The sequence below is a fragment of the Heterodontus francisci genome, chromosome X (assembly GCF_036365525.1).
Source record: "Heterodontus francisci isolate sHetFra1 chromosome X, sHetFra1.hap1, whole genome shotgun sequence".
NCBI classification, from domain to species: domain Eukaryota; kingdom Metazoa; phylum Chordata; class Chondrichthyes; order Heterodontiformes; family Heterodontidae; genus Heterodontus; species Heterodontus francisci.
This window is the reverse complement of record NC_090421.1, coordinates 3,953,139-3,977,514: the sequence shown is the minus strand read 5'-3', so window position 1 is coordinate 3,977,514 and position 24,376 is coordinate 3,953,139. Positions and strand designations below refer to the sequence as shown.

The 24,376-nt window shown below is 42.0% G+C and overlaps 1 protein-coding gene across 4 annotated transcripts in view; it reads right to left on the bottom strand.

The window, feature by feature from the left end:
• Positions 1-24,376, bottom strand: part of LOC137358611 (electroneutral sodium bicarbonate exchanger 1-like) — a 238,280-nt gene that overhangs the window by 14,695 nt on the left and 199,209 nt on the right. For 3 of the 4 annotated variants that reach the window (XM_068024674.1, XM_068024676.1, XM_068024675.1), the window contains exons 16-21: positions 24,056-24,217; positions 23,455-23,568; positions 21,546-21,707; positions 20,660-20,911; positions 7,236-7,304; positions 6,364-6,537 (exon numbers count right to left, since the gene is read on the bottom strand). In XM_068024674.1, the coding sequence (XP_067880775.1) occupies positions 6,364-6,537; positions 7,236-7,304; positions 20,660-20,911; positions 21,546-21,707; positions 23,455-23,568; positions 24,056-24,217 (933 nt within the window). The remainder of the gene's footprint in view (positions 1-6,363; positions 6,538-7,235; positions 7,305-20,659; positions 20,912-21,545; positions 21,708-23,454; positions 23,569-24,055; positions 24,218-24,376) is intronic. The other variant, XM_068024677.1, reaches the window with a different exon arrangement.

The following is a 24,376-nucleotide window of genomic DNA, read 5'->3' as shown; positions in this document are numbered from 1 at the left end:
ATCAAGGTCGATTGTGGGTTGAATGTGTCAGGCAATTGTCCTTTGTCCTTCCAAGCACTGATCGTTAATATGAAAATGTCTTTTCCAGCCACGGCTTATCTGCTTAACAAGTCATTTTGTCGCTCCAGCAACAGTTTAAAAATCAATGTTCATGACAAAATTAATGTGCCTCATTCTTGACAGGTGGGGGCCTAGCATAACAATACCCAAGCAACAACATTCACAAAACACTTAACATAGGAACAGAAGTTGGCCATTTAACCCCGAGACTGTTCTACCATTCAATGTGATCATGGCTGATCTGCGACCTAACTCCATATACCCACTTTTGCCCCATATCCCTTAATACCTTTGGTTAACAAAAATCTAAATCAACCTCAGGTGTAACATTTACAACTGATCTAACATTAATTGCCATTTGCGGAAGAGTTCCAAACTTCTTCCACCTTTTGTGTGTACAGGTGTTTACTCATTTTCCTCCCAAAGTTCTGGCTCCAAGTTTTAGACTATGCCCCCTTCGTTCTAGACTCCCCAACCAGCAGAAATAGTTTTTCTCTTGCTCTGTTCCCCCTAATACCTTGAAAACTTTGATCAAATCACCCCTTAACCATATAAATTCCAGGGGATACAACCGTAGTTTGTGTAATCACGCCTCGTAATTTAACCCTTGGAGTCCAGATATCATTCTGGTAAATCTATGCTGCACTCCCTCCAACGCCAGTATATTCTTCCTAAGGTGTGATGCCAAAACTGCTGTCAGTACTTCAGGTGTACTCTAAACAGGGCTTTGCATAGCTATGGCATAACTTCTACCCGTGTAATCTGGTCCTCTAGATATAAAAGGCCAGCATTCCCTTCAGTTTTTTTTTTTGGCTTATTTTCTGTACCTGCTCATGACATTTTAATGATCTATGTACCTCAACCCCGAAGACTGTTAGTACCGCCACTGTTTTTTTCCCTAAAAATGTAAATGAATTAGTAAATTGTGAAAGCAAAGGAAAGCAATGAATATTAACAAGAAAATAATGAAAAGTCTATATGTGCACAATAGGAAATTGCACATGACATAAAGGAGGCTGAATAGCTGTAGGCACAAAACCTAACAATAATTAAGTTAACTCTGAACTAGCGGTGCTAACAAAGCTACAGTATTGCCAACATTGTAAAGAAAGAGTATTGTAACATGTATAAATACAGAGTCTGTAGTGGATTAACATGGTTGTTGTGCAGTGTACTCAATTAATGTAAAGTGTCATTATCCTGCAGGAAAAACAGGCATTCAACAGGAGGGATACAAGGACTAGTGTTGCCCTAAACAAAAGCCCTTACAGGGAGCAAGTTGCAGATCAGCAGGGAAGGCACAGAAGACAGCAAAGTTGGTGTATAGGACCAAGATGCTGGTTGGTTGGTAGCATGATTACATAGTTTTACATTGCCAAGAATTGCTACAATCGTGCTGACAGACAATGATTAAGCAACACTACACAAGACTGTGCTTTAGCAATATTAACAAATTATATAACTATGTTCCAACATCTCATCTGACAGCAGTGTCACAACCCAAGGATTATCCAACCTTCCCCCGCATCCAGAAGGTTGTGCTTCAGATCAGAAAGGCACTCAATATTAGAAATATGCCTAATATAGAGTCATAGAGAGCTACAGCACCAAAACAGGCCCTTCGGCCCACCAAGTCCATGCCGACCATCAACCACCCGTTTATACTCATCCTATATTAATCCCATTTTTCCCTCTTACATCCCCATCTTCCCTCAATTCTCTTACCACCTATCTACACTCGGGGCAATTTTTTACAATGGCCAATTTACCTATCAACCCGCAAGTCTTATATAATCAGCTTGGAATAAGGTAGAGGATTAGATTGATGCTGTAAGTTTTGTTTTACTAGAAATTGCTTACATTTCATTTCACTAGAAACGAGTGGAATGAGCATTTTGATATGGTAGTGGAGAGAAACTCCCAAGGGTGGATCCATGCTCACTTTGGTCCAACACTCTGGGGTAGTTCAGGGAGACTTTGAGAAGAAACACGGTACCAAGAGGAAAAGAGAAAGAGAAGACTTGTTTGTGCATGCCAGCCATCCTGTCTGATCAGGTCCAGTACTCACTGTTGTATGTTTTTGCTGCATAACTAGTGTGTTATATCCTGTCTTCTACTCTGATTAAATTCAACATATTCACCATATTGGTTGCAGTTAGCCCTGCTTAAATCAAATCTCTCCAATACGTGATCCAAAGACACAAACCCGAGAGAATGTTATATGATTTTTTGAGGAGCTGTCACAAGGTGAGTCATAGAGCATAAAATAAAAGCAAAATACTGCGGATGCTGGAAATCTGAAACAAAAACAAGAAATGCTGGAATCACTCAGCAGGTCTGGCAGCATCTGTGGAAAGAGAAGCAGAGTTAACGTTTCGGGTCAGTGACCCTTCTTCGGAACTGACAAATATTAGAAAAGTCACAGATTATAAGCAAGTGAGGTGGGGGTGGGGCAAGAGATAACAAAGGAGAAGGTGCAGATTGGACCAGGCCACATAGCTGACCAAAAGGTCACGGAGCAAAGGCAAACAATATGTTAATGGTGAGTTGAAACGTTAACTCTGCTTCTCTTTCCACAGATGCTGCCAGGCCTGCTGAGTGATTCTAGCATTTCTTGTTTTTGAGTCATAGAGCATAGGTGACCAAAGGGCAGTATTGATGCTAGGTGAAGGTCTAGGCTGTTGACTGGATCTGCTGCTTTCATTCATGATTTTTTCCCCCAAAAAATATACTTCATTCATAAAAATCTGTAAAAAAATAAATTACATAACAGTTCAAAACAGCACCAAGTTGACATTCCAAAAAGTGCAAAGGAAATCAGTTTTCTTCAATACAGGAGTGAGTTGCCTCACAACCCTTCCATTCCATTTTACGTGCCATGTACATTTTACAGCAAACCCATATTTGGTGTATACAGCCAGAGAGGTTTCCCATGGGTCCAGCCCCTCAGTTCACTATGGCGGGAGAACCTTACACAGTGGTCGTTCCCCATTTGTGATTCACTATTTTCCCCCCAAAAATATACTTTATTAATAAAAATTCATAAAAACAAGACCAGCTTTCAAATGGAGGATGTTACAATGACTATGTACACTAATCACTGTAATCCTTGCACCACATTCTGGTCAAGTGGTCTGGCTAGAGTCAGAAAATGCTAGCCAGATTTCTGTTGATATCAATATGGGTGCTATGACTGAAGTAGTTGTTTACAGTACACACTGCCAGTGACGACTTGGCAACTGTAAAGAAGACCTCAGTGGTGCAGAAAAATCACAGCAGAAGCATCTCATTAATGCTGCCATTCATGGTGTTGAGTTCAATGCACTTGGAGACTAGATTAAGACAAGTATGAGTAAAGGAATAGACAATTCATTCCAGTCCAGATCAGTGGCCGAAGGGAGGAGCATGCAATTGCACATAATCAGATACTTGGCAGGTCTACCACTGCTAGTCCTAGATTATGCTGATTGCACCAGTCACAGGTGATACCTTTAAAAGGATGCAAAACCATGAATACATGGGGAGACAGTAGCGTAGTGGTAATGTTACTGGACTAGTAATCCAGCAGCCCAGGCTAATTCCCTGCAGACACTGGTTCAAATCCCACCATGGCAGCTGGTGGAATTTAAATTCAATTAATTAATAAATTCAACTAATTAATACAAACCTGGAATTCAAAGATAGTCTCAGTAACGGTGACCATGAAACTATCATCGATTGTTGTAAAAATCAATCTGGTTCACTAATGTCCTTTAGGGAATGAAATCTGCTGTCCTTACCTGGTCTGGCCGACATGTGACTCCAGACCCACAGCAATGTGGTTGACTCTTAACTGCCCTCTGAAATGGCCTAGCAAGTCATTCAGTTGTCAAGGGCAATTAGGGAAGGGTAACAAATGCTGGCCCTGCCAGTGACATCCACATACCATGAAAAATGTTTTTAAAAGTACAGAACAGGACATTCCTGGCACAGATACAGATCCCTCTGGATCACTGGTGCATGGAGTTAGAGGCCATTAGAATCATAAGCTTGCAAGGGCTGTCAATTACCAGCTAATCCTTAAATTAGAGATTTGCATTGGAACAGTATATGAGCTAGTTCAAGATACACAAGTTCACGAGGCATGAGGGGAAAGCATAGCGCATGGATCGTATTTAATGGAAGTCCCATTAGACAAATGAAAAAAACCTCACACAAACCTTGAAATCAGTCTTTTAATATATGCATTAGAAATCCAAATAGCACTAGGAATGTCAAGATAACACAGACAACAGGGTTAAAGAGGAAAGTTGTAAAAAGCAAGAGATGCTAGTTAAAAAATCTGCCCTGCTATGCTAAATGCTGTAAAAACTACGTGCAGCTTCATTCTCAGAATAAATCATTATGGTTTATGACTTAGCAGTCTCTCTTCCTGCATGGGCTTCTTTTGCGATGATGATTCCTGTGTTTTGTGTCCTATGACTTATTGCTGCCGCTCAGACAATGTTACAGTGAAGCATTTGTCCTGAGTGAGATTTGTGCTACATGTCACAACCACTGAATAATATCTGGGAAACATCTTTGGTACATGTTGTAAAGACTCCCACGAATGGTCCAAACATCTGATATGTTGCTCGAATTCACTCCCCCGAATTGTTCTGCTCTGCCAAGGAAGGGGTACAGGTCTCATGAGCCATGGTTGCAGCATGATTGTCTGACAATGTGCAAGTCATGAGTGCTCTCTGAAAGAGGTCACCTGAATGATTTTCAGCCAGTGATTCCATGTTCATAGAGTAATTGTCTTTACTTTCAATTAAAGTGCACAAATGTCCACATGTACAGTTTATGATGCCAAGTCTTCTAGGAAAGTCAAAACTAAACTTGCCTGTTGCTTCTCAGTGCCAAAGTCTTGTATGGTGAAATGGAGCATCCATCACTTGTTTTACTTATGGTTTAAACTGGCTGATGGCACTAGTATTTGCTGTAAATGAATGAAAGTTTCCTGTAGCATACAAGTTGAGGGTGATGCAGAGTTCCATTGTGGCTAGTAGTGTAGTGCAGATGTTGGACTGTGTTTACATGTCTGCTCCGATAAGATGGCAGATCTTAGGGACAAGCTCTCCGCTGAGCCACGGTCTGCTCAAGCTCTCATCCGCTGAGGCCCAGGTAGCCCATGGTCTCAGTTCACCCACTATCTGGGGTACTGGCAGTGGTATGCCTCCTATGTCCTTTGCTGCCCCTATTTGTTTACCTAATTGATAATCTATTCTCCACCCACACGGTTAAACATAGTGAAGATAAACTTCCTTCTCTACTGTGATTACTTTCTTTCTTTATAATACTCTTGACTCCTCCCTCTGCAGCTCTAAAGAAAGAACAAACTTGCATTTATATAGCGCCTTTCATGATCTCAGGAGGTTCCAAAGCCATTTACAGCCAATGAATTACTTTTGAAGCACAGTCACTGTTATAATGTAGGGAATGCAGCAGCCATTTAGCGCACAGCAAGGTCCCACAAACAGCAATGTGATAATGACCATGTAACCTGCTTTTTTTTTTAAGTGATGTTGATTGAGGGATAAATATTGGCTACGACACCAGGGAATAACTACCCTGTTCTTCTTCAAAATAGTGCCATGGCGTCTTTTACACGCATATGAGGGAACAGACAGGGCCTCTGTTTAATGTCTCATTCGAAAGGCGGCACCTCTGACAGTGCAGCACTTCCTCAGTACTGCACTGAAGCGTCAGTCTAGATTTTTGGGCTCAGGATTTCCATATTGTACGAGATGAGTGGGAAGTCAAAAGTGAGGGATTTAACTGGAGTGGCCCTTAGCTGGCTTTTCACAAGGCTTTAGAAAGCTAAAGACGACATTATGTTGGCAACATTCATAAATATTTGTAACAGCTTTCACAAGGAAGCAACTTCTGAAAATTCATTAAGAAATCATAGAATTACTCTGCATTAATGCTGGTTTTATTTGGAAAATAAGCTTTACAAACAGAAAATGTCAACCTGAAATGCACTTTGTGAAGTGACAAGATGCAGGTTTGTGTTCACAGTTCCCAATCTCATTGAAACATTTGGGAAAGGCATAGTGAGGAAGGAGGGAAAAAAAAAAATCACTGAGCATCTCGCAAGGCCACTTTTGTGTACTTCCTGACAGGAAGTTACAGGACAACTTTGGCAGGGACCTAACATCAGTTCTGCTGCCCACATTTGGACAGAGGATAGTATGAATCCCAAAGATACCTAAAGGAAGGTGAGAAGAGAAAAATAAATTTAAAATTAGGTAAATACATTTAAAGAGCCATAAATTTTACCATCATAGGAAAGACAATAGCTGCAGGTGAGGCTTTGATGACCCACAAAAGGACCAGACAGGTGAGCTGTATAAGTGTAAAAAGATGAACTTTGCGCAGAGGCACATGACGTAGGTAGATGAAATCTGGTTGGTGCTTGGCTGGCATCGCAAATAGTTGCAGACGATCAAAGAACTAGAAAAAGCAAGATTTAATACAATTAAAGAAAGGTTGGTCAGTTACAAAAGGTTAGGCTCATCTGCTGTACTCATTCCAAATATATTACATGTTGAATTTGTAAAACTTTTACGAATGATCTGAAATATCAGCTGGAGACAAGATTTTAAATGATTAACATACAGGAAAATAAAATAAACTGCTCTAAATCTTCAGGTAGAATACAACTTTCCCAAATTCCTATGTGAAGGGAGGAGAATGAGTTAATATAAATGGATACTAAAATATTTGCTGCTCAAGTTGGGGATTTGCATATTATACATAGGGATGTATTATACTTAAAGATATATCATACTTGAAAAATCATTCCAGCTTGTCTGCTTGGCTTTCTCCTCTATATTAAACCAACTAGTAATCATTCTTTCACAAGGCAGAAGTAAATTCACAACATTTGTAACAATGCTGCATATAGTTTATGAACAAAGTGAAACTTTGTTCCATTTCCTGTTCGACGAAAACTTGTTGAATTATATAAAGCGTAATAACAATTGAAAATCTATAATTATGCAACTCAGCATTAAAAAAGTACAGAAAAACATATCCAAAGTTGTTTACTTGTTCAACAAAGCAGCTGAAATGTTTTGGGGTCCAGATAATATAACCAATGTATATTTTCTTCAAAATATTAAATACTATTTTATGAATGTACTTCTCACCTGAATTCCTTTCAGTGATGAGACCCCCATGTAAAGAAAGACTCCGTAAAGCACCGGCATTGGAATGAACTGCAAATATAAAGTGATTGGAATTGTCACAAAGGAAACCTACACATTACTACAGTTCCACTCAAGTTATTTTGTTTTTCCTCCCCCTGCCCCCTCCTCCTCACTGCATAAAATGCGCTGACAAAGAAGATGGGCTAATGATAAACCTATGCCAAGGCTACTTTGTAACTATAGTAATTTACAGTTTAGAAGGATCCTACTCAGCTTATTACATCTGTGACAGCTCTTGCAACCTGATAAATCCAGACTAATTTTTCCTTCCTCTCTTCCAGCAAAACTTCTTCACCTCCACTCAGCAGCTTCCATGATAGTACACTTGAGATTGGGAGCCATTTGGGAAGTCATTCATGCAAATCCATTAGATGTGATTCCGCGATTGGACAACATTTGCTAAATAATCCGCAGTGTGCTAAGACTTATGCTGACAACCAATTTAAGATTGTCAGTAGGGCTCGCAGTGTGGCACATTTGCGCTTACTGGAAGCTACATATATATATATTTTTTAAAACATATTAATACACAGGACCTTGTTCTTTGCAGACAGAAAGAACATGTACATACATTGCACCTGTTTCAGCTGAACAAAATAAGTGACAGCCATTTGCTGGTTCATTCCTCAGGGCAATGCCTTGACCAGAGTCAAGCTGCCTGGTTTAAATTTCAAACAAAGTTTGGCAGTTAACTGACAGTCGCTGTAAAATGGTGCATTCTCCAAGGCAACGCTTCTACCAATCAGAGTTCACGAAGCATTCGGAATAACATTCATGAGTTAACAGCGCAAATAGAGACAAATGGGTATGATTTAGTGGCGATTACTCAGTCATACAGCACTGAAACAGGCCCTTCGGCCCATCGTGTCTGTGCCAGCCATCAAGCACCTAACTATTCTAGTCCCATTTACCAGCACTTGGCCTGTAGCCTTGTATGCTACGGCGTTTCAAGAGTTCATCTAAATACTTCTTAAATGGTGTGAGGGTTCCTGCCTCGACCACCCCTTCAGGCAGTGTATTCCAGATTCCAACCACCCTCTGGGTGAAATTTTTTTCCTCAAATCCCCTCTAAACCTCCTGTCGCTTACCTTAAATCTATGCCCCCTGGTTATTGACCCCTCCGCTAAGGGAAAAAGTTTCTTCCTATCTAACCTATCAATGCCTCTCATAATTTTGTATACCTCAATCAGGTCCCCCCCCCTCATCCTTCTCTGTTCTAAGGAAAACAACCCTAGCCTTTTCAGTCTCTCTTCATAGCTGAAATGCTCCAGCCCAGGCAACATCCTGGTGAATCTCCTCTGCACCCTCTCCAGTGCAATCACATCCTTCCTATAGTGTGGTGCCCAGAACTGTACACAGTACTTTAGCTGTGGCCTAATTAGCGTTTTATACAGCTCCATCACAACCTCCCTGCTCTTATATTCTATGTCTCGGCTAGTAAAGGCAAGTATCCCATATGCCTTCCTAACCACCTTATCTATCTGTGCTGCTGCCTTCAGTGATCTATGGACAAGTACACCAAGGTCCCTCTGACCTTCTGTACTTCCTAGGGTCCTACCATCCATTGTATATTCCCTTGCCTTGTTATTCCTCCCAAAATGCATCAACTCACACTTCTCAGGATTAAATTCCATTTGCCACAGCTCCGCCCATCTTACCAGCCCATCTATATCGTCCTGTAATCTAAGGCTTTCCTCCTCACTATTTACGACACCACCAATTTTCATGTCATCTGCGAACTTACTCATCATACCTCCTATATTCACGTCTAAATCATTAATGTACACTACAAACAGCAAGGGTCCCAGCACCAATCCCTGTGGTACACCACTGGTCACAGGCTTCCACTCGCAAAAACAACCCTCAATCATTACCCTCTGTTTCCTGCCAATTTTGGATCCAATTTGCCAAATTGCCCTGGATCCCATGGGCTCTTACCTTCTTAACCAATCTCCCATGCGGGACCTTATCAAAAGCCTTACTGAAGTCCATGTAGACTACATCAACTGCTTTACCCTCATCTACACACATCTAGTCACCTCCTCGAAAAATTCAATCACGTTAGTTAGACACGATCTCCCCCTGACAAAGCCATGCTGACTATACGTGATTATTTCCTGCCTCTCCAAGTGGAGATTAATCCTGTCCCTCAGAATTTTTTCCAATAGTTTCCCAAGCACTGATGTTAGACTCACCGGCCTGTAATTACCTGGTCTATCCCTGCTACCCTTCTTGAATAATGGTACCACATTCGCTGTCCTCCAGTCCTCTGGCACCTCTCCCATGGTCAGAGAGGATTTGAAAATTTGTGTCAGAGCCCTTGCTATCACCTCCCTTGCCTCACACAACAGCCTGGGATACATCTCATCTGGGCCTGGGGATTTATCCACTTTTAAGCCCGCTAAAACATCTAATACTTCCTCCCTTTCAATGTTAATATGTTCAAGTATATCACAATCCCCCTCCCTGATCTCGACACCTACATCGTCCTTCTCCACAGTGAACACAGATGAAAAGTAATCATTTAAAACTTCACCTATGTCCTCCGGCTCCACACACAGATTGCCACTTTGGTCCCTAATGGGCCCTACTCTTTCCCTGGTTATTCTCTTGTCCTTAATATACTTATAAAACGGCTTAGGATTTTCCTTTATATTGACTGCCAATATTTTTTCATGTCCCCTCTTCGCTCTCCTAATTACTTTTCTTATGTACCCCCCTACACTTTCTATACTCCTCTGATGCCTCCGCTGTTTTCAGTGCTCCGAATCTGCCATAAGCGTCCTTTCTTTTCCTGATCCAATACTCTATATCCCTTGACATCTAGGGTTCCCTGGACTTGATGGTCCTACCCTTCATCTTAACGAGTACATGTTGGCTCTGAACCCTCACTATTTCCTCTTTGAATGACTTCCACTGAGTGTCCTACTGAGACGTGGTTGCAGGGAAACCAGGTTTGGGAATTGAATATCCAAGGGTACTCAGTATTTCGGAAGGATAGGCAAGAAGGAAAAGGAGGTGCTGTAGCTTTGTTAGTAAAGGAAGAGATCAGTGCTGTAGTGAGAAATGATATAGGCACTGGAGATCAAGATGAAGAATCAGTCTGGGTAGAAATAAGAAATAGCAAAGGAAAGAAGTTTCTGGTGGAAGTAATCTATAGGTCCCCAAACAGTAGTTCCGCAGTGGGGCACAGTATAAACCAGGAAATACTGGGGGCTTGTAAGAAAGGTGCGGCAATAATCATGGGTGATTTTAATATGCATATAGACTGGATTAATCAAATTGGCAAGGGTAGCTTCGAGGAACAGTTCATTGAATGTATTAGAGATTGTTTTTTGGAGCAATATGTTGTGGAACCAACCAGGGAGCAGGCTATTCTAGATTTGGTATTATGTAATGAGGTGGGATTAATTAATGATCTCATAGTTAAGGATCCTCTAGGGAAGAGTGATCATAGCATGCTAGAATTTCAAATTCAGTTTGAGGGCGAGAAACTGGAATCCCACACTAGCGTTCTGGAGTTTAACAAAGGTAATTACATAGGCATGAGGACAGATTTGGCCCTAGTGGACTGGGCAGGAAGACTAAAAGGTAGGACAGTTGATGAGCAGTGGCAGATGTTTAAGGAGATATTCAATTCCTCCCAACTAAAATATATTCCAGAGAGGAAGAAAGATTCTAAGAGGGGGAAAAACATCCATGGCTAAGTAAGGAAGTTAAGGATAACAAAGACAAAAACTACGGCATACCATATTGCAAAGGCCAGTGGCAGGCTGGAAGAATGGGAAACTTTTAAAGATCAACAAAGGGTTACTAAAAAAGTAATAAAAAGAGCAAAGGTAAATTATGAAATAAAACTAGTGCAAAATATAAATATTTAAAATATAAATATATAAAATATAAATATAAAATATATAAGAAGCAAAAGCTTCTATAAGTATATAAAAGGGGAGAGAGTAGCTGAAGTGAATATTGGTCCCTTGGAGGATGTGACTAGGGAGTTAATAGTGGGGAACACAGAAATGGCGGAAACACTAAATCAATATTTTGCCTCAGTTTTCACGGTGGAGGACACTAGTACCATCCCAATAGTAACAGGTAATGCAGAGGTTATAGAAAGGGAGGAACTTAGAACAATCATCACTAGGGAAAAAGTACTGAGCAAACTATTGGGATTGAAGGCAGACAAGTCCCAAGGGCCTGATGGCCCACATCCTAGGGTCATAAAGGAAGTGGCAGCGGAGATAGTGGATCCATTGGTTATAATATTCCAAAATTCCCTGGATGCGGGAAAGGTTCCAGTGGATTGAAAAAATGCTAATATAATGCCATTATTCAAAAAGGGAGGGAGGCAGAAAGTAGGAAACTATAGACCAGTTAGTTTAACATCTATTGGGAAATTGTTAGAATCCATTATTAAGGAAGTAATAACAGGACATTTAGAAAGTCAGAACGCAATCCATCAGAGTCAGCATGGTTTTATGAAGGGTAAATCGTGTTTGACTAATTTGCTAGAGTTCTTCGATGATGTAACAAGTAAAGTGGATAATGGGGATCCTGTAGATGTTGTATATCTGGACTTCCAAAAGGCATTTGATAAGGTGCCACACAAACGGTTAATACACAAGGTAAGATCACATGGGGTTAGGGGCAATTTATTAGCTTGGATAGAGGATTGGCTAACCAACAGAAAACAGAGAGTTGGGATAAATGGGTCCTTTTCTGGTTGGCAAGATATAACTAGTGGGGTGCCACAGGGTTCGGTCCTTGGTCCCCAACTATTTACAATCTATATAAAGCGACTTGGATGCAGAGATAGAAGGTACTATAGCCAAATTTGCAGATGACACTAAAATAGGTGGGATAGTAAGTTGCAATAAAGTAGTAAGAAATTTACAAATGGATATTGGGCGGCACAGTGGCGCAGTGGTTAGCACCGTAGCCTCACAGCTCCAACGACCCGGGTTCAATTCTGGGTACTGCTTATGTGGAGTTTGTAAGTTCTCCCTGTGTCTGCGTGGGTTTTCGCCGGGTACTCCGGTTTCCTCTCACCACCAAAGACTTGCAGGTTGATAGGTAAATTGGCCATTATAAATTGCCCCTAGTATAGGTAGGTGGTAGGGGAATATAGGGACAGGTGGGGATGTGGTAAGAATATGGGATTAGTGTAGGATTAGTATAAATGGGTGGTTGATGGTTGGCACAGACTCGGTGGGCCGAAGGGCCTGTTTCAGTGCTGTATCTATAAATAAATAAATATGGATAGGTTACGTGAATGGGCCAAAATTTGGCAGATGGAGTTTAACGTGGATAAGTGTGAAGTTATCCATTTTGGTTGGAAGAATAGAAAGGCAAATTATCAAAATGGAGAGAACCTTCAGTGTGCTTCGGTGCAGAGGGATCTGGGTGTCCCCATGCATGAATTACAGAAAACTAGTATGCAGGTGCAGCAGGTAATAAGGAAGGCAAATGGAATTTTGGCATTTATTGCTAAAGGAAGAGAGTATAAAAGTAGGGAAGTGTTGCTGCAACTGTACTCGGCATTAGTGAGACCGCACCTGGAGTATTGCATACAGTTTTGGTCCCCTTACTTGAGGAGGGATGTAGTTGCATTGGAGGCAGTTCAGAGGAGGTTCACTAGATTGATTCCAGAGATGAGCAGTTTGTTTTATGAAGAAAGATTGTGCAGTTTAGGCCTTTACTCTCTAGAGTTTAGAAGAATGAGAGGAGATCTAATTGAGGTATGTAAGATGATTAAGGGGATTGACAAAGTAGACGTAGAGAGGATGTTTCCTTTGGTGAGGCAATCTAGAACGAGAGGTCATAGTTGCAGGATAAGGGGTAGCAGATTTAAAACAGAGATGAGGAAAAATGACTTCTCTCAAAGGGTCGTGAGTCTGTGGAATTCACTACCCCAGAGTGTGGTGGATGCCAGGACATTGAGTAAATTTCAGGAGGAAATAGACAGATTTTTAATTAGTAATGGGTTGAAGGGTTATGGAGAATGGGCAGGAAAGTGGAGTTGAGGCCGAGATGAGATCAGCCAAGATCATATTGAATGGCGGAGCAGGCTCGTGGGGCTGAATTGCCTACTGCTGCTGCTAGTTCTTATCTTCACTTGCCAACCAATCAGCACTCTCTTCTCATGCAGTATAAGTTGTTGTTTTCCCTTACATTGGTTATTCTTGCGTATTGTCCTGATGAGTGCAAGACAAAAAGCTTCGACAACAAGTTACCTAGATTTGCATATAAACCCAATGTGAAAGGTTTTTTGTGATGGTCCAATGGGTCAGAGCTTAGGTTGACTGCAACAGAAAATAATTTGACTGTGCACCCAGTGTACTGACAGAAATGTGCTTTATGCTGTATAATTTGGTCAAGTTCCACACTTGCATTAAACTATTTATTCTGAGATCCATGTTTGTTGCGTAATATTTAAGGTTGGTTTAATGGCTTCACCATACTTCAAAGAAATTGCAATAGATAATAGGAACTTGCCAGAATACTTCAATTCATTGAGTTCTAGGATTTGGTCAGCCCAAAAAGACCCTCACAAACGAACAGGAGGCTTCTATTACACAGATCACATTTCAATCCCAATCAAGACATTGATACTGAAGGCAGTACAGAAAGACGAAACACATTTATTTCACTGTGCGAGTAATCAGGAAATTATTTAAACAAAAACTATTCCACTTGTTTAGAAATTAATGAAATGGAAAATTAATCCATAACTGACTTGAATGACTCTATGGAGAGGAGGTAAGTTTCTCAGTCCGGTGGGGGGGCGGGGGGGGGGGGGGGGGGGGGGGTAGTGGGGTCAAAGTAATATCATTGGTGTAGGCGATGGTGGGAAGGGTTATAGTTTAAAGTTTATGCACTTTGGGGCGGGGGGCAAGGTCAGGTGAACAAGATAAGTGTTTTGGGGGGGGGGTGGGAACGGGCAAGGAATTAATTCTATGGTTATTGCCAGGGGGTGGAAGAGGGGCAAAATAAATGTTTTTAATTTTTTTTATTCAATGTCTCTAAATTTTTGAATTCAACAATAGGGCTCAAATCTCTTTAAAAATGCGTCACACCTGTGCACAGGCAGCTGACGCATTGTCGGGGACAGATAGCCCGCCTCCTCCATGTCATCCAGGGGGGACCGGCTATTTAAATGAGCCGCCGCACTTAATATCGCGGCGGCTGCGCGACGTGCAGCCCACACAGGTGGGCCACCATTGTTTTCGCCCGCCACCAAATTTCAGCCCTAAACTTACCCATTATAATTTGAACTCAGTAGCACCTACTGATTTTTGTTTGATATTTTCATTTAAATGTAAACACATATGAATTACTTTAGCCTGTACAAGCTCTGATCCATGTGTAATATCCACCTACTCAGAGTGCATAATGTACTACAGTACTAAATTTAATCCATTACATTAATACTGCAAATTGGACAAATATTAATCCTTTGATCAAACCCTGCAAGGACATATTATTGAAAAAGATAAGGTTCCAAACTGTAAAGGGGTAAGGCCTGCCTACAGCAATGCTGTGAAATTCTTGAAAGTGGTCCTATAAAGCTCCCAAAACTATTATAAAATAATTTTAATTCAGGTGTCAGCCATGACGCTCAGTGGTAGCACTCTCACCTCAGTCAGAAGGTTTTGACTTCAAGTCCCATTCTAGAGACTAGAGCACAAAAATCTAGGCTGACACTCCAATTGCACAATTGCACTGTCAGAGGTGCTTTCTTTCATATGAGACATTAAACCATGGCCCCGTCTGCCCTTTAAGGTGGATGTAAAAAATCCCATGGCACTATTTCAAAGAAGAGCAGGGGAGTTATCTCTGGAGGCCTGGACCAAAATTTATCCCTCAATCAACATCACTAAAATAGATTATCTGGTCATTATCCCATTTGTTGGTTGTGAAGCCTTGCTGTGCACAAACAGCTGCTACATTTCCTACATTACAACTGTGGCTAATATTCAAAAATACGTCATTAGCTGTAAAGCGTTTTGGAACATTTTGGGGTTGCGAAAGGTGCTATATAAATGCAAATCTGTCTTTCTAAAGTGAATTTAAAATAAGTTTTACCCAAGAGAAATGTGACAAATGAGACAACACCCATAAACAGAATAGTCTAAGAGTTTGGGTGGGATATCAGAGAGTACATCCCTGTAAACTGAGTCATTGAGGGGAATTTTAAACCCCAAAAAAGGGTGGGATGTTAAAACACTCAAACTTGACCCCGACCTACCAATTTAACGTTTCACGGAGGTGGAACACGGACGGGCAACCAACACGCTCCCAGTAGGCGGGTCAGCCATCGAAATATTATAATGAGGCTGCATGCCTCAGATTTAATCTCTATTTTAAATTTAAGCCAGAGGCTAAAGGGAGGTAAGGACTGCTGGATTCAGTAGGTAACTGTCTTTCCACTTATCTGCTCCCCCAACACAATTGGTCCCCCCACCCCCAAGATCTCCCATCTCCCCCAACAAAACCCAGTCTTTCTGATCCATCCTTGCCTTCTCTGTGCTCCTTGAATGCAGCCTCCAATCTCACCGTTGACCCTTCTGATTTCCCATCCACCGCCCCCCACCCCCAAACTCTGGCCTCCGATCTCAGTCTGGCTGGCTGCAGCTGGGAAACAAAGACAAGAGATGTTAATCAGGTCCTGCGTTAAATTTGGTAGGACCGGAGGGAAACCCTTTCATCTCAGTTTCCCAACTGCAAAACAGTACACCCGCCCTAAGCTAAGCACCTGCTCTCTTCTGGGAGGATAGAGGTCAGCATTTATAAATAATATTCAACTGTTCCACTGAGAGTATGTAGACAATAGATCATTGCTTCTTAATAGTTCACTGAATTAATCAATGGCAAACTCATTAAGGTAAAAGGCAACACTCTGGAAGAATCACATTGAACAGCTTATCACTTGCTGAATGAATTACTGAGTACAAGGTTAGGTTCACATTTTAGATTCAAACGATGTGTCAGTATTTTATTTGCATTAGATTAGTTTAGTTTAGAGATACAGCACTGAAACAGGCCCTTCGGCCCACCGAGTCTGTGCCGACCATCAACCACCCATTTATACTAATCCTACACTAATTCCATATTCCTACCACATCCCCATCTGTCCCTATATTTCCCTACCACCGACCTATACTAGGGGCAATTGCTAATGGCCAATTTACCTATCAACCTGCAAGTTTTTGGCATGTGGGAGGAAACCGGAGCACCCAGAGGAAACGCACGCAAACACAGGGAGAACTTGCAAACTCCACACAGGCAGTACCCGGAATTGAACCCGGGTCGCTGGAGCTGTGAGGCTGCAGTGCTAACCACTGCGCCACTGTGCCGCCCAAAATTTGCTGCCCTTGTCCTCTAGTTGGTAGAGGTCCCGGGTTTGGAAGATGCTGTCTAAGGAGCCTTGGTGCGTTGCTGCGGTGCATCTTGTAGATGGTACACACTGCTGCCACTGTGCGTCGGTGGTGGAGGGAGTGAATGTTTGTGGATGGGGTGCCAATCAAGCGGGTTGCTTTGTCCTGGATGGCGTCGAGCTTCTTGAGTGTTGTTGGAGCTGCACCCATCCAGGCAAGTGGAGAATATTCCATCACACTCCTGACTTGTGCCTTGTAGATGGTGGACAGGCTTTGGGGAGTCAGGAGGTGAGTTACTCACTGCAGAATTCCTAGCCTCTGACCTGCTCTTGTAGCCACGGTATTTATATGGTTACTCCAGTTCAGTTTCTAGTCAATGGTAGCCCCTAGGATGTTGATAGTGGGGGATTCAGTGATGGTAATGCCATTGAATGTCAAGGGGAGGTGGTTAGATTCTCTCTTGTTGGAGATGGTCATTGCCTGGCACTTGTGTGGCGTGGATGTTACTTGCCATTTATCAGCCCAAGCCTGGATATTGTCCAAGTCTTGCTGCATTTCTATACGGACTGCTTCAGTATCTGAGGATTTGCGAATGGTGCTGAACATTGTGCAATCATCAGCGAACATCCCCACTTCTGACCTTATGATTGAAGGAAGGTCATTGATGAAGCAGCTCAAGATGATTGGGCCTTGGGCACTACCCTGAGGAACCCCTGCAGTGATGTCCTGGAGCTCAGATGATTGACCTCTAACAACCACAACCATCTGCAGAATAGTTGCTTATGGGGGAGGTAACTACTTATTTGTTCTATCAGTAGTTATTTACCTGTAGCATTGTTCCATGATCTGCAATGTTTTGTTCCAGTTTTACTTTTACTCACAGGGCTGTTTTTACTTTTACTAATTAGGCTGTCCTCATCATGCAAAAAATTCCCTTTAACATATGTGCTATAAAGAGCAGATTCTGCTTTTTCCTTTGTATCAGTTAATACTCAGACTAAAACTGTGTGACAAAAGTCTATGCTCTAAGGGTCAAAGTTGAAGTACAGGGCAGTGCCTGTATTTCAAAGCTATGAGTGCTCAACCTTACGTTCTGTAAGAAACCAATATTTGCCTGTTTCCTCCTATAATAATGCTGAAACGCACGTTCTCGCTTGCTGCCAATTTCCAGTTAATTTAAAATAAAAACAAAAAGTGCTGGAAATACTCAGCAGGTCTGGCAGCATCTGTGGAGAGAGAAACAAAGTTAACGTTTCAGTTCTGTAACCTTTCGTCAGAACTTGCAAAGGTTAGAAAAGAATTAGGTTTTAAGCAAGTGAAGGGGAGGGGAGTGGGGAGAGAACAAAGGGGAAGGCGTTTGATAGGGCAGAAGGAGATTAAATAACAAAGCTGTCCTGGGACAAAGGCAAACAGTGTGTTAATACTTGTGGTGAAAGACAAAGCATTAAGTCCAGAGAGAGTGTTAATAGCAGAATAATGAACAGCTCTGACTACATGAAACGCAGGTGCATGGTTAAAAAATAAAATATTTTAAAAAGGGCCAGTCGTGCTCTGAAGTTATTGAACTCAATGTTCAGTCCGCAAGGCTGTAGAGCACCTAATCGAAAGATCAGGTGCTGCTCCTTGAGCTTGCGTTGTTGTTCACTGGAACATTGGAGCAGGCCAAAGACAGAAATGTTGGCACGAGAGCAGGGGTGAGTGTTGAAATGGCAAGCATCCGGAAGCTCAGGGTCATGCTTTCGGACAGAGCAGAAGTGTTCCGCAAAGCGGTAACCCAATCTGCATTTGGTCTCCCCAATGTAGAGGAGAACGCATTGTAAGCAGTTGGTTATTTAACCAAGTTAATTAAAAGTACTTTTGTTTGCCTTCGTAAAGGTGATCACAATAAAATTCTGTTGTGCACATTCAGCTCGACCAGTGTACCCTTCTTAATCCATAGTAAACACAAATGTACAACACAGAAGTGAGGTCTTTACGTTCTTTAATTGCTAGAAGTTAATAATAATATGGATGTCAGCAGGTTCGAAGGCTTTAAACTCTGGCCACAGGGCAAGAAAAGAGGAATGTAAAAATTAGCAAGTTTCAGTGAAATTAGAGATTGAAAAAAGATTTCCCCATGTCTGTAGCAGGTACCTGCAGTATACTAGCACCAGAAGTTGACAGCACAACAGTGGGATGTTATCTACAATATTTACAATATATATTAGTGACTTGGATGCAGAGATAGAAGATACTGTAGCCAAATTTGCAGATGACACTAAAATAGGTGAGATAGTAAATTGCAATAAAGAAATAAGAAATTTACAAATGGATATGGATAGGTTCGGTGAATGGGCCAAAGTTTGGCAGATGGAGTTTAATGTGGATAAGTGTGAGGTTATCCATTTTGGTCGGAAGAATAGAAAGGCAAATTATTATCTAAATGGAGAGAAACTTCAGAATGTTTCAGTGCAGAGGGATCTGGGTGTCCTCAGACATGAATTGCAGAAAGCTAGTATGCAGGTACAGCAGGTAATAAGGAAGGCAAATGGAATTTTGGCATTTATTGCTAAAGGAATAGAGTATAAAAGTAGGGAAGTGTTGCTGCAACTGTACAAGGCATTAGTGGGACCGCTCCTGGAGTACTGCGTACAGTTTTGGTCCCCTTTCTTGAGGAGGGATGTAGTTGCATTGGAGGCCATTCAGAGGAGGTTCACTAGATTGATTCCAGGGATGAGGAGTTTGTCTTCTGAAGAGAGATTGAGCAGTTTAGGCCTTTACTCTAGAGTTTAGATGAATGAGAGGAGATCTAATTGAGGTTATATAAGATGATTAAGGGGATTGACAAAGTAGACGTAGAGAGGATGTTTCCTCTGGTGGGGCAATCTAGAACGAGAGGTCATAGTTTTAGGATAAGAGGTAGCAGATTTAAAACAGAGATGAGGAGAAATTACTTCTCTCAAAGGGTCGTGAGTCTGTGGAATTCACTATCCCAGACAGCGGTGGATGCCAAGACATTGGGTAAATTTGAGGAGATAGACAGATTTTTAATTAGAAATGGGTTGAAGGATTATGGAGAATGGGCATGAAAGTGGAGTTGAGACCGAGATGACATCAGTCATGATCATATTGAATGGCGGAGCAGGCTCGAGGGGCTGAATTGCCTACTCCTGCTCCTAGTTCTTATGACCTTTTGACCTTATCTGAGCAGTTTGGAATCACCTCTGTTTGGATAACGAATTGTGCATCAATTCCATTTAATGTTAATTCAGCACAATATGATCAAATAATTATCACACAGGCTATGCTGGGACGTCTGGCCAGTTTGGATAACACAAATAATTGGTGCTGGGATAAACTGCTTCCCACTCTGTACTGATCATTTTTTTGCAAGCATATCAATTCCTTTATTTTCAAGTCCTTTACTGCCTGCAGCTAGGCCAAGGGTTTCTGGCCTACTCCAACAACACTGTCATTACTGTTCAGAGGTGTCTACTGGAAGGAGCTCAAAAGTACCCACGGGTGAATCATCCTCAGATTTTCTCTCTCTCTCTTTCCCCTTGATGCCTTGCTCGTTAAATTCCCAGTCATAGTTGAGGATAGGTAATCAAGTGGGGGATACAAACTGCACCCCTCTTCTCGTACAGTGGGATATTAGGGCACAGCACTGCTTCCACATTGATTATTTGTACAAAAAGAATATGATGAATATCCCATTAGAGATTTCCCTGTTAAGATATGAAAAGTGGTTGCGAACATTGAGATATCTTACTTCAGAAACAGACTCCAATGCAAACAAAATCCTAAAATTAAGAGTTATATTACCTCATGAACTTTTTAATTGATATTTTTGTAAACATTAAGATGAACAGAACCTGGGTAATAATCCAATTAAAAGTCTGTTTTGTATTCCACAATATAATGCAGATGAATCCTCCTAATTAGCATCCTGCACTGGAATTTACAGTGGCCAAAAGTGGCCTAATACTTCCACTGTTGACTTACCTTTAAGAAAGCAGTCATAAAAACAGAGCAGCCCATAAGAACAAAGATCATGAGACCGGTGACCCGCTGTTCCCTAATGCCAAGGAACTTTGGCTGTTCGCCAGGAGCTGAACATTCTGACTCCAGTTTCAAACTGTTCACATGAGAGATGGAGAGAACAGTTGCAGCTACAAACCAGGGCAGTCCCATGACGGAACACACACCCAACATTATAGCCACCATCAGGAGGTCAAGGTGATAGCCACATCCTTTCTGTGGAGAGAAGGAACTAATTACTTGAAATCTCTAAGTTCTGACTGATTAATTTTAGCTCAAGTTTCAGCACAATGTTACAAACCAAAACAGTTAACTCAAATGTACAAAGACCATGATGCGGTTCTTATATGCACGCTACACTGATTTTGCTGTGGATCCATTTTAAGTCTGTATATATGATGCAAAGTACTAACCTCTTATAGGCTAAAATAACTAAAGATGTAACTGTGTGAAACATAGGGCAGCGCAGTGGTTAGCACCGCAGCCTCACAGCTCCAGCGACCCGGGTTCGGTTCTGGGTACTGCCTATGCGGAGTTTGCAAGTTCTCCCTGTGACCTGTGTGGGTTTCCGCCGGGTGCTCTGGTTTCCTCCCACATGCCAAAGACTTGCAGGTTGATAGGTAAATTGGCCATTGTAAATTGCCCCTAGTGTAGGTAGGTGGCAGTTAGAATTGAAGGAAGGTGGGGATATGAGAGGGAAATGGGATTAATGCAGGATGAGTATAAATGGGTGGTTGATGGGGCCTGTTTCAGTGCTGTATCTCTCTATGACTCTAACATAATGTTATTTGCAACATCCCTTTTCAACAAAAACTCCTTGGGAAGATTAATAATCAAGAGGAATTTATACCTTCAGCTTGTGTTCCTTCCTATTTATAATGACAGCAGTGATCTGTTGGTCCATGAAGATAAGAATGGTGCAGAGCAGAGCTGGGATGATGGCAGCAATGACTGTCCACCAGGGATTTGGACCTATGGGGTTAATTAGCCACCCACGATCATCTCTTGTTGGCTGCAAATAAGCACGTACAGTACAAGAAATTTAAAAACAATTCCACAATTGGCTGACATCAGTCCAATCCTGTACCCTCTCATTAGTAACGTATTCCTAGGACATTATACACTAAGGATGTGGTTACTTTTGCACATCTCATTAAACTGAATGCTGCAGTTGATCCTCATATTAGATACATAAATTCAGAATTATTGACAATCTTTAAGTGCAACTGGATTGCAATTATTGTTCTGCTGGAGCTAAAGTAGCTCTCATTGTAATCTTCAATTTATCCTTTGCTTTTACTTGACTGTGCAATATTATTGTTCAAAATATAAAATACCTTCAGTGGTGGCATCCACATTCCATATTTGAATAAAGCATTGGGCTGAATTTTACACCGCCCTAGTGGGTCGGATGGTGGCGTGGAGGCGGCGTAAAATTGAGCGGGAGGCTCCAGGAGGCCTACCCGCCCCACTTCCGCCTCAGGCTAAGTTTACGGTGTCGGGCAGGGGGGTGGGGGTGGGAAACGGCCCACCCGCCCGAGGCCTATCAAAGCCCTTAAGTGGCCACTTAAGGGCCCACGCCTGCCTCCATGGGTATTTTAACCTGTGGCAAGCGGGCGTGCTGGGGACGTGAAAGGCCGCCCAGTGATAGCTGCTGGCCTTTCCGCGCCCCGAGGGGTGCCACGGCAATCAGGCACAGGGTGCCCAATTGAGGGCCACCCCCGCCTCCCAACCCACCCCAGGAGCCAAGACGGCCCCCCCCCCAAATGACCACTCCAGCCTCACCAGGGAAGGACCGATCCCCCTGGTGAGGCAACCTTAACTTACCTGCCCTCCAGGCGCCTTGGCGTCGGCTGGGCTGCAGTCCCAGCAGTGGCCACCGCTCCCGGTGGCGTTGCTTGGACTAAGAGCTGCCGACCCGCTGATTGGCTGGCAGTTCACGGAGGCGGAACCTGCTCCCTCAAGTGGGTGGAGGTCCCACCTCGGGAGAATGAAAGCCCGGGAATCCGTAAAATACGGGACGGATCCTCGGGCTAGGCGGAAGCGGGTTCGCCACTGACTTTCACGTCGGTGGCGAATTCCCATCCGCCTAAGGCAAAATTCAGCCCATTGAAACAGGACTAATATATTATCTTGCTCAACTAAAGGTTAAAATAATTTAAATATTCAGACCAAGTCTTCCTTTGCCAGCTGCAAGGATCCTGAAGGATATCAGACCAAATAACAGCCATAGCAGGGAATCAAAATGTTCATGACTATCAATTGGACAGGATTTAGTGACAGGCATACTTGCAACAGAGTCATCACTCTAGGTCACCTGGCCGGTTCCAAAGTTAATAAAAAACATAAATTACTCTTGCACATACCCGTTAATTGCTTTCTCTGCCAAATATCTATATGTATCCAGTTCCCTCTTGAATCTACCTCCCTGGGCAATCGGATAATCACCACTGTCGTATGAAGTAGTTATATCTAAACTGTCGGTTCTCCTTTTGAGCTACAGTGCATGCCTTATTATTGTAGAGTGTGACTTATTTCAAATAGAATTTGTGTTCAGTTTATCCATACCTCTTAAAATCTTGAGCACCTCATTAAAATTGCTCCATTATATTTTATATAATATAGAATAAAATAAGTAAAAGATATATAAAAGCTCACTGTAATCTTCAGGTTTTTTTTGCTTGTCTTGAAGTAGCCAAGTATTTACTTATTCCTTTGAGTATCTCGAAGGATCCACCAAATGATGTCTATTTTATTACCTTAAAGACACTAGGAACTTGAAGCTTTGGTGATGGAATTCCCAGGGCGTAGTCAATAAGAACCATAGATAAGATCGTCAGGAAAACAGCAAAGTCACTTATCATTGACCGCACCTGCCAGTAAATATTGTAAATGAACAGAACAGGGTTAATGCCTCTGTTAGAACAATAAATGGAATAATGTTATACAAATGCATTGTGTTCATTCACTGAGATTGCCAACAGTCATTTCTAGCTTTGTGTGAAATAAATGGTGTACAAAACCAGAGGAAAAAAAAATTCTAGGTAATAGAATAGCCTTGCCAAAATGAAATTAGATCCAAAAGAACAAAACTTTTATAACAGGTGTAGCCCCTTTCCATTAAAACTCTCCACCCAGTGATCACCCACATTGTGCCAAACCTTTAGATGGCATATTAGCAGCAGCTGGGAGCAGGTTTGCTACATGCCCTCATACTCAGAGTAGCTGAACCTTATACCTGGAAAACTAGACCAAAAGATTTTTTTTTAAAAAGCTGTGTTGTCCTACAAAAGCACAGCCAACAACATTCTAGGAATTTTTTTTATTTTAAACAAAGCTGGAGAAACAGATTACACGTACCTTGGTTGGAAAATAGTGACTTGTTTTAAACTGTTTGAGGAACCCTGACAGGGCAAATGTAGAAAAGAATAGTATAACAGACCAGAAGAGGACATCTGGGGTGTATGGTCCATGGTGTCCACACGAAGGACCAACAAATTCACCATGAAATGTCCTACAGTCCTGGATGATGAAAGGCAGCAAACAGATCATATTAAAAATGTTGCATTGTACTAGATTTCCGGAGAGCCATGGTAATAGGCTTCTTCAGTGGGTAGTATCCTCCACACACCACTGGAGCAATCTGTACCAGGTTACCACGCTATGGGAAAAAGGATAATA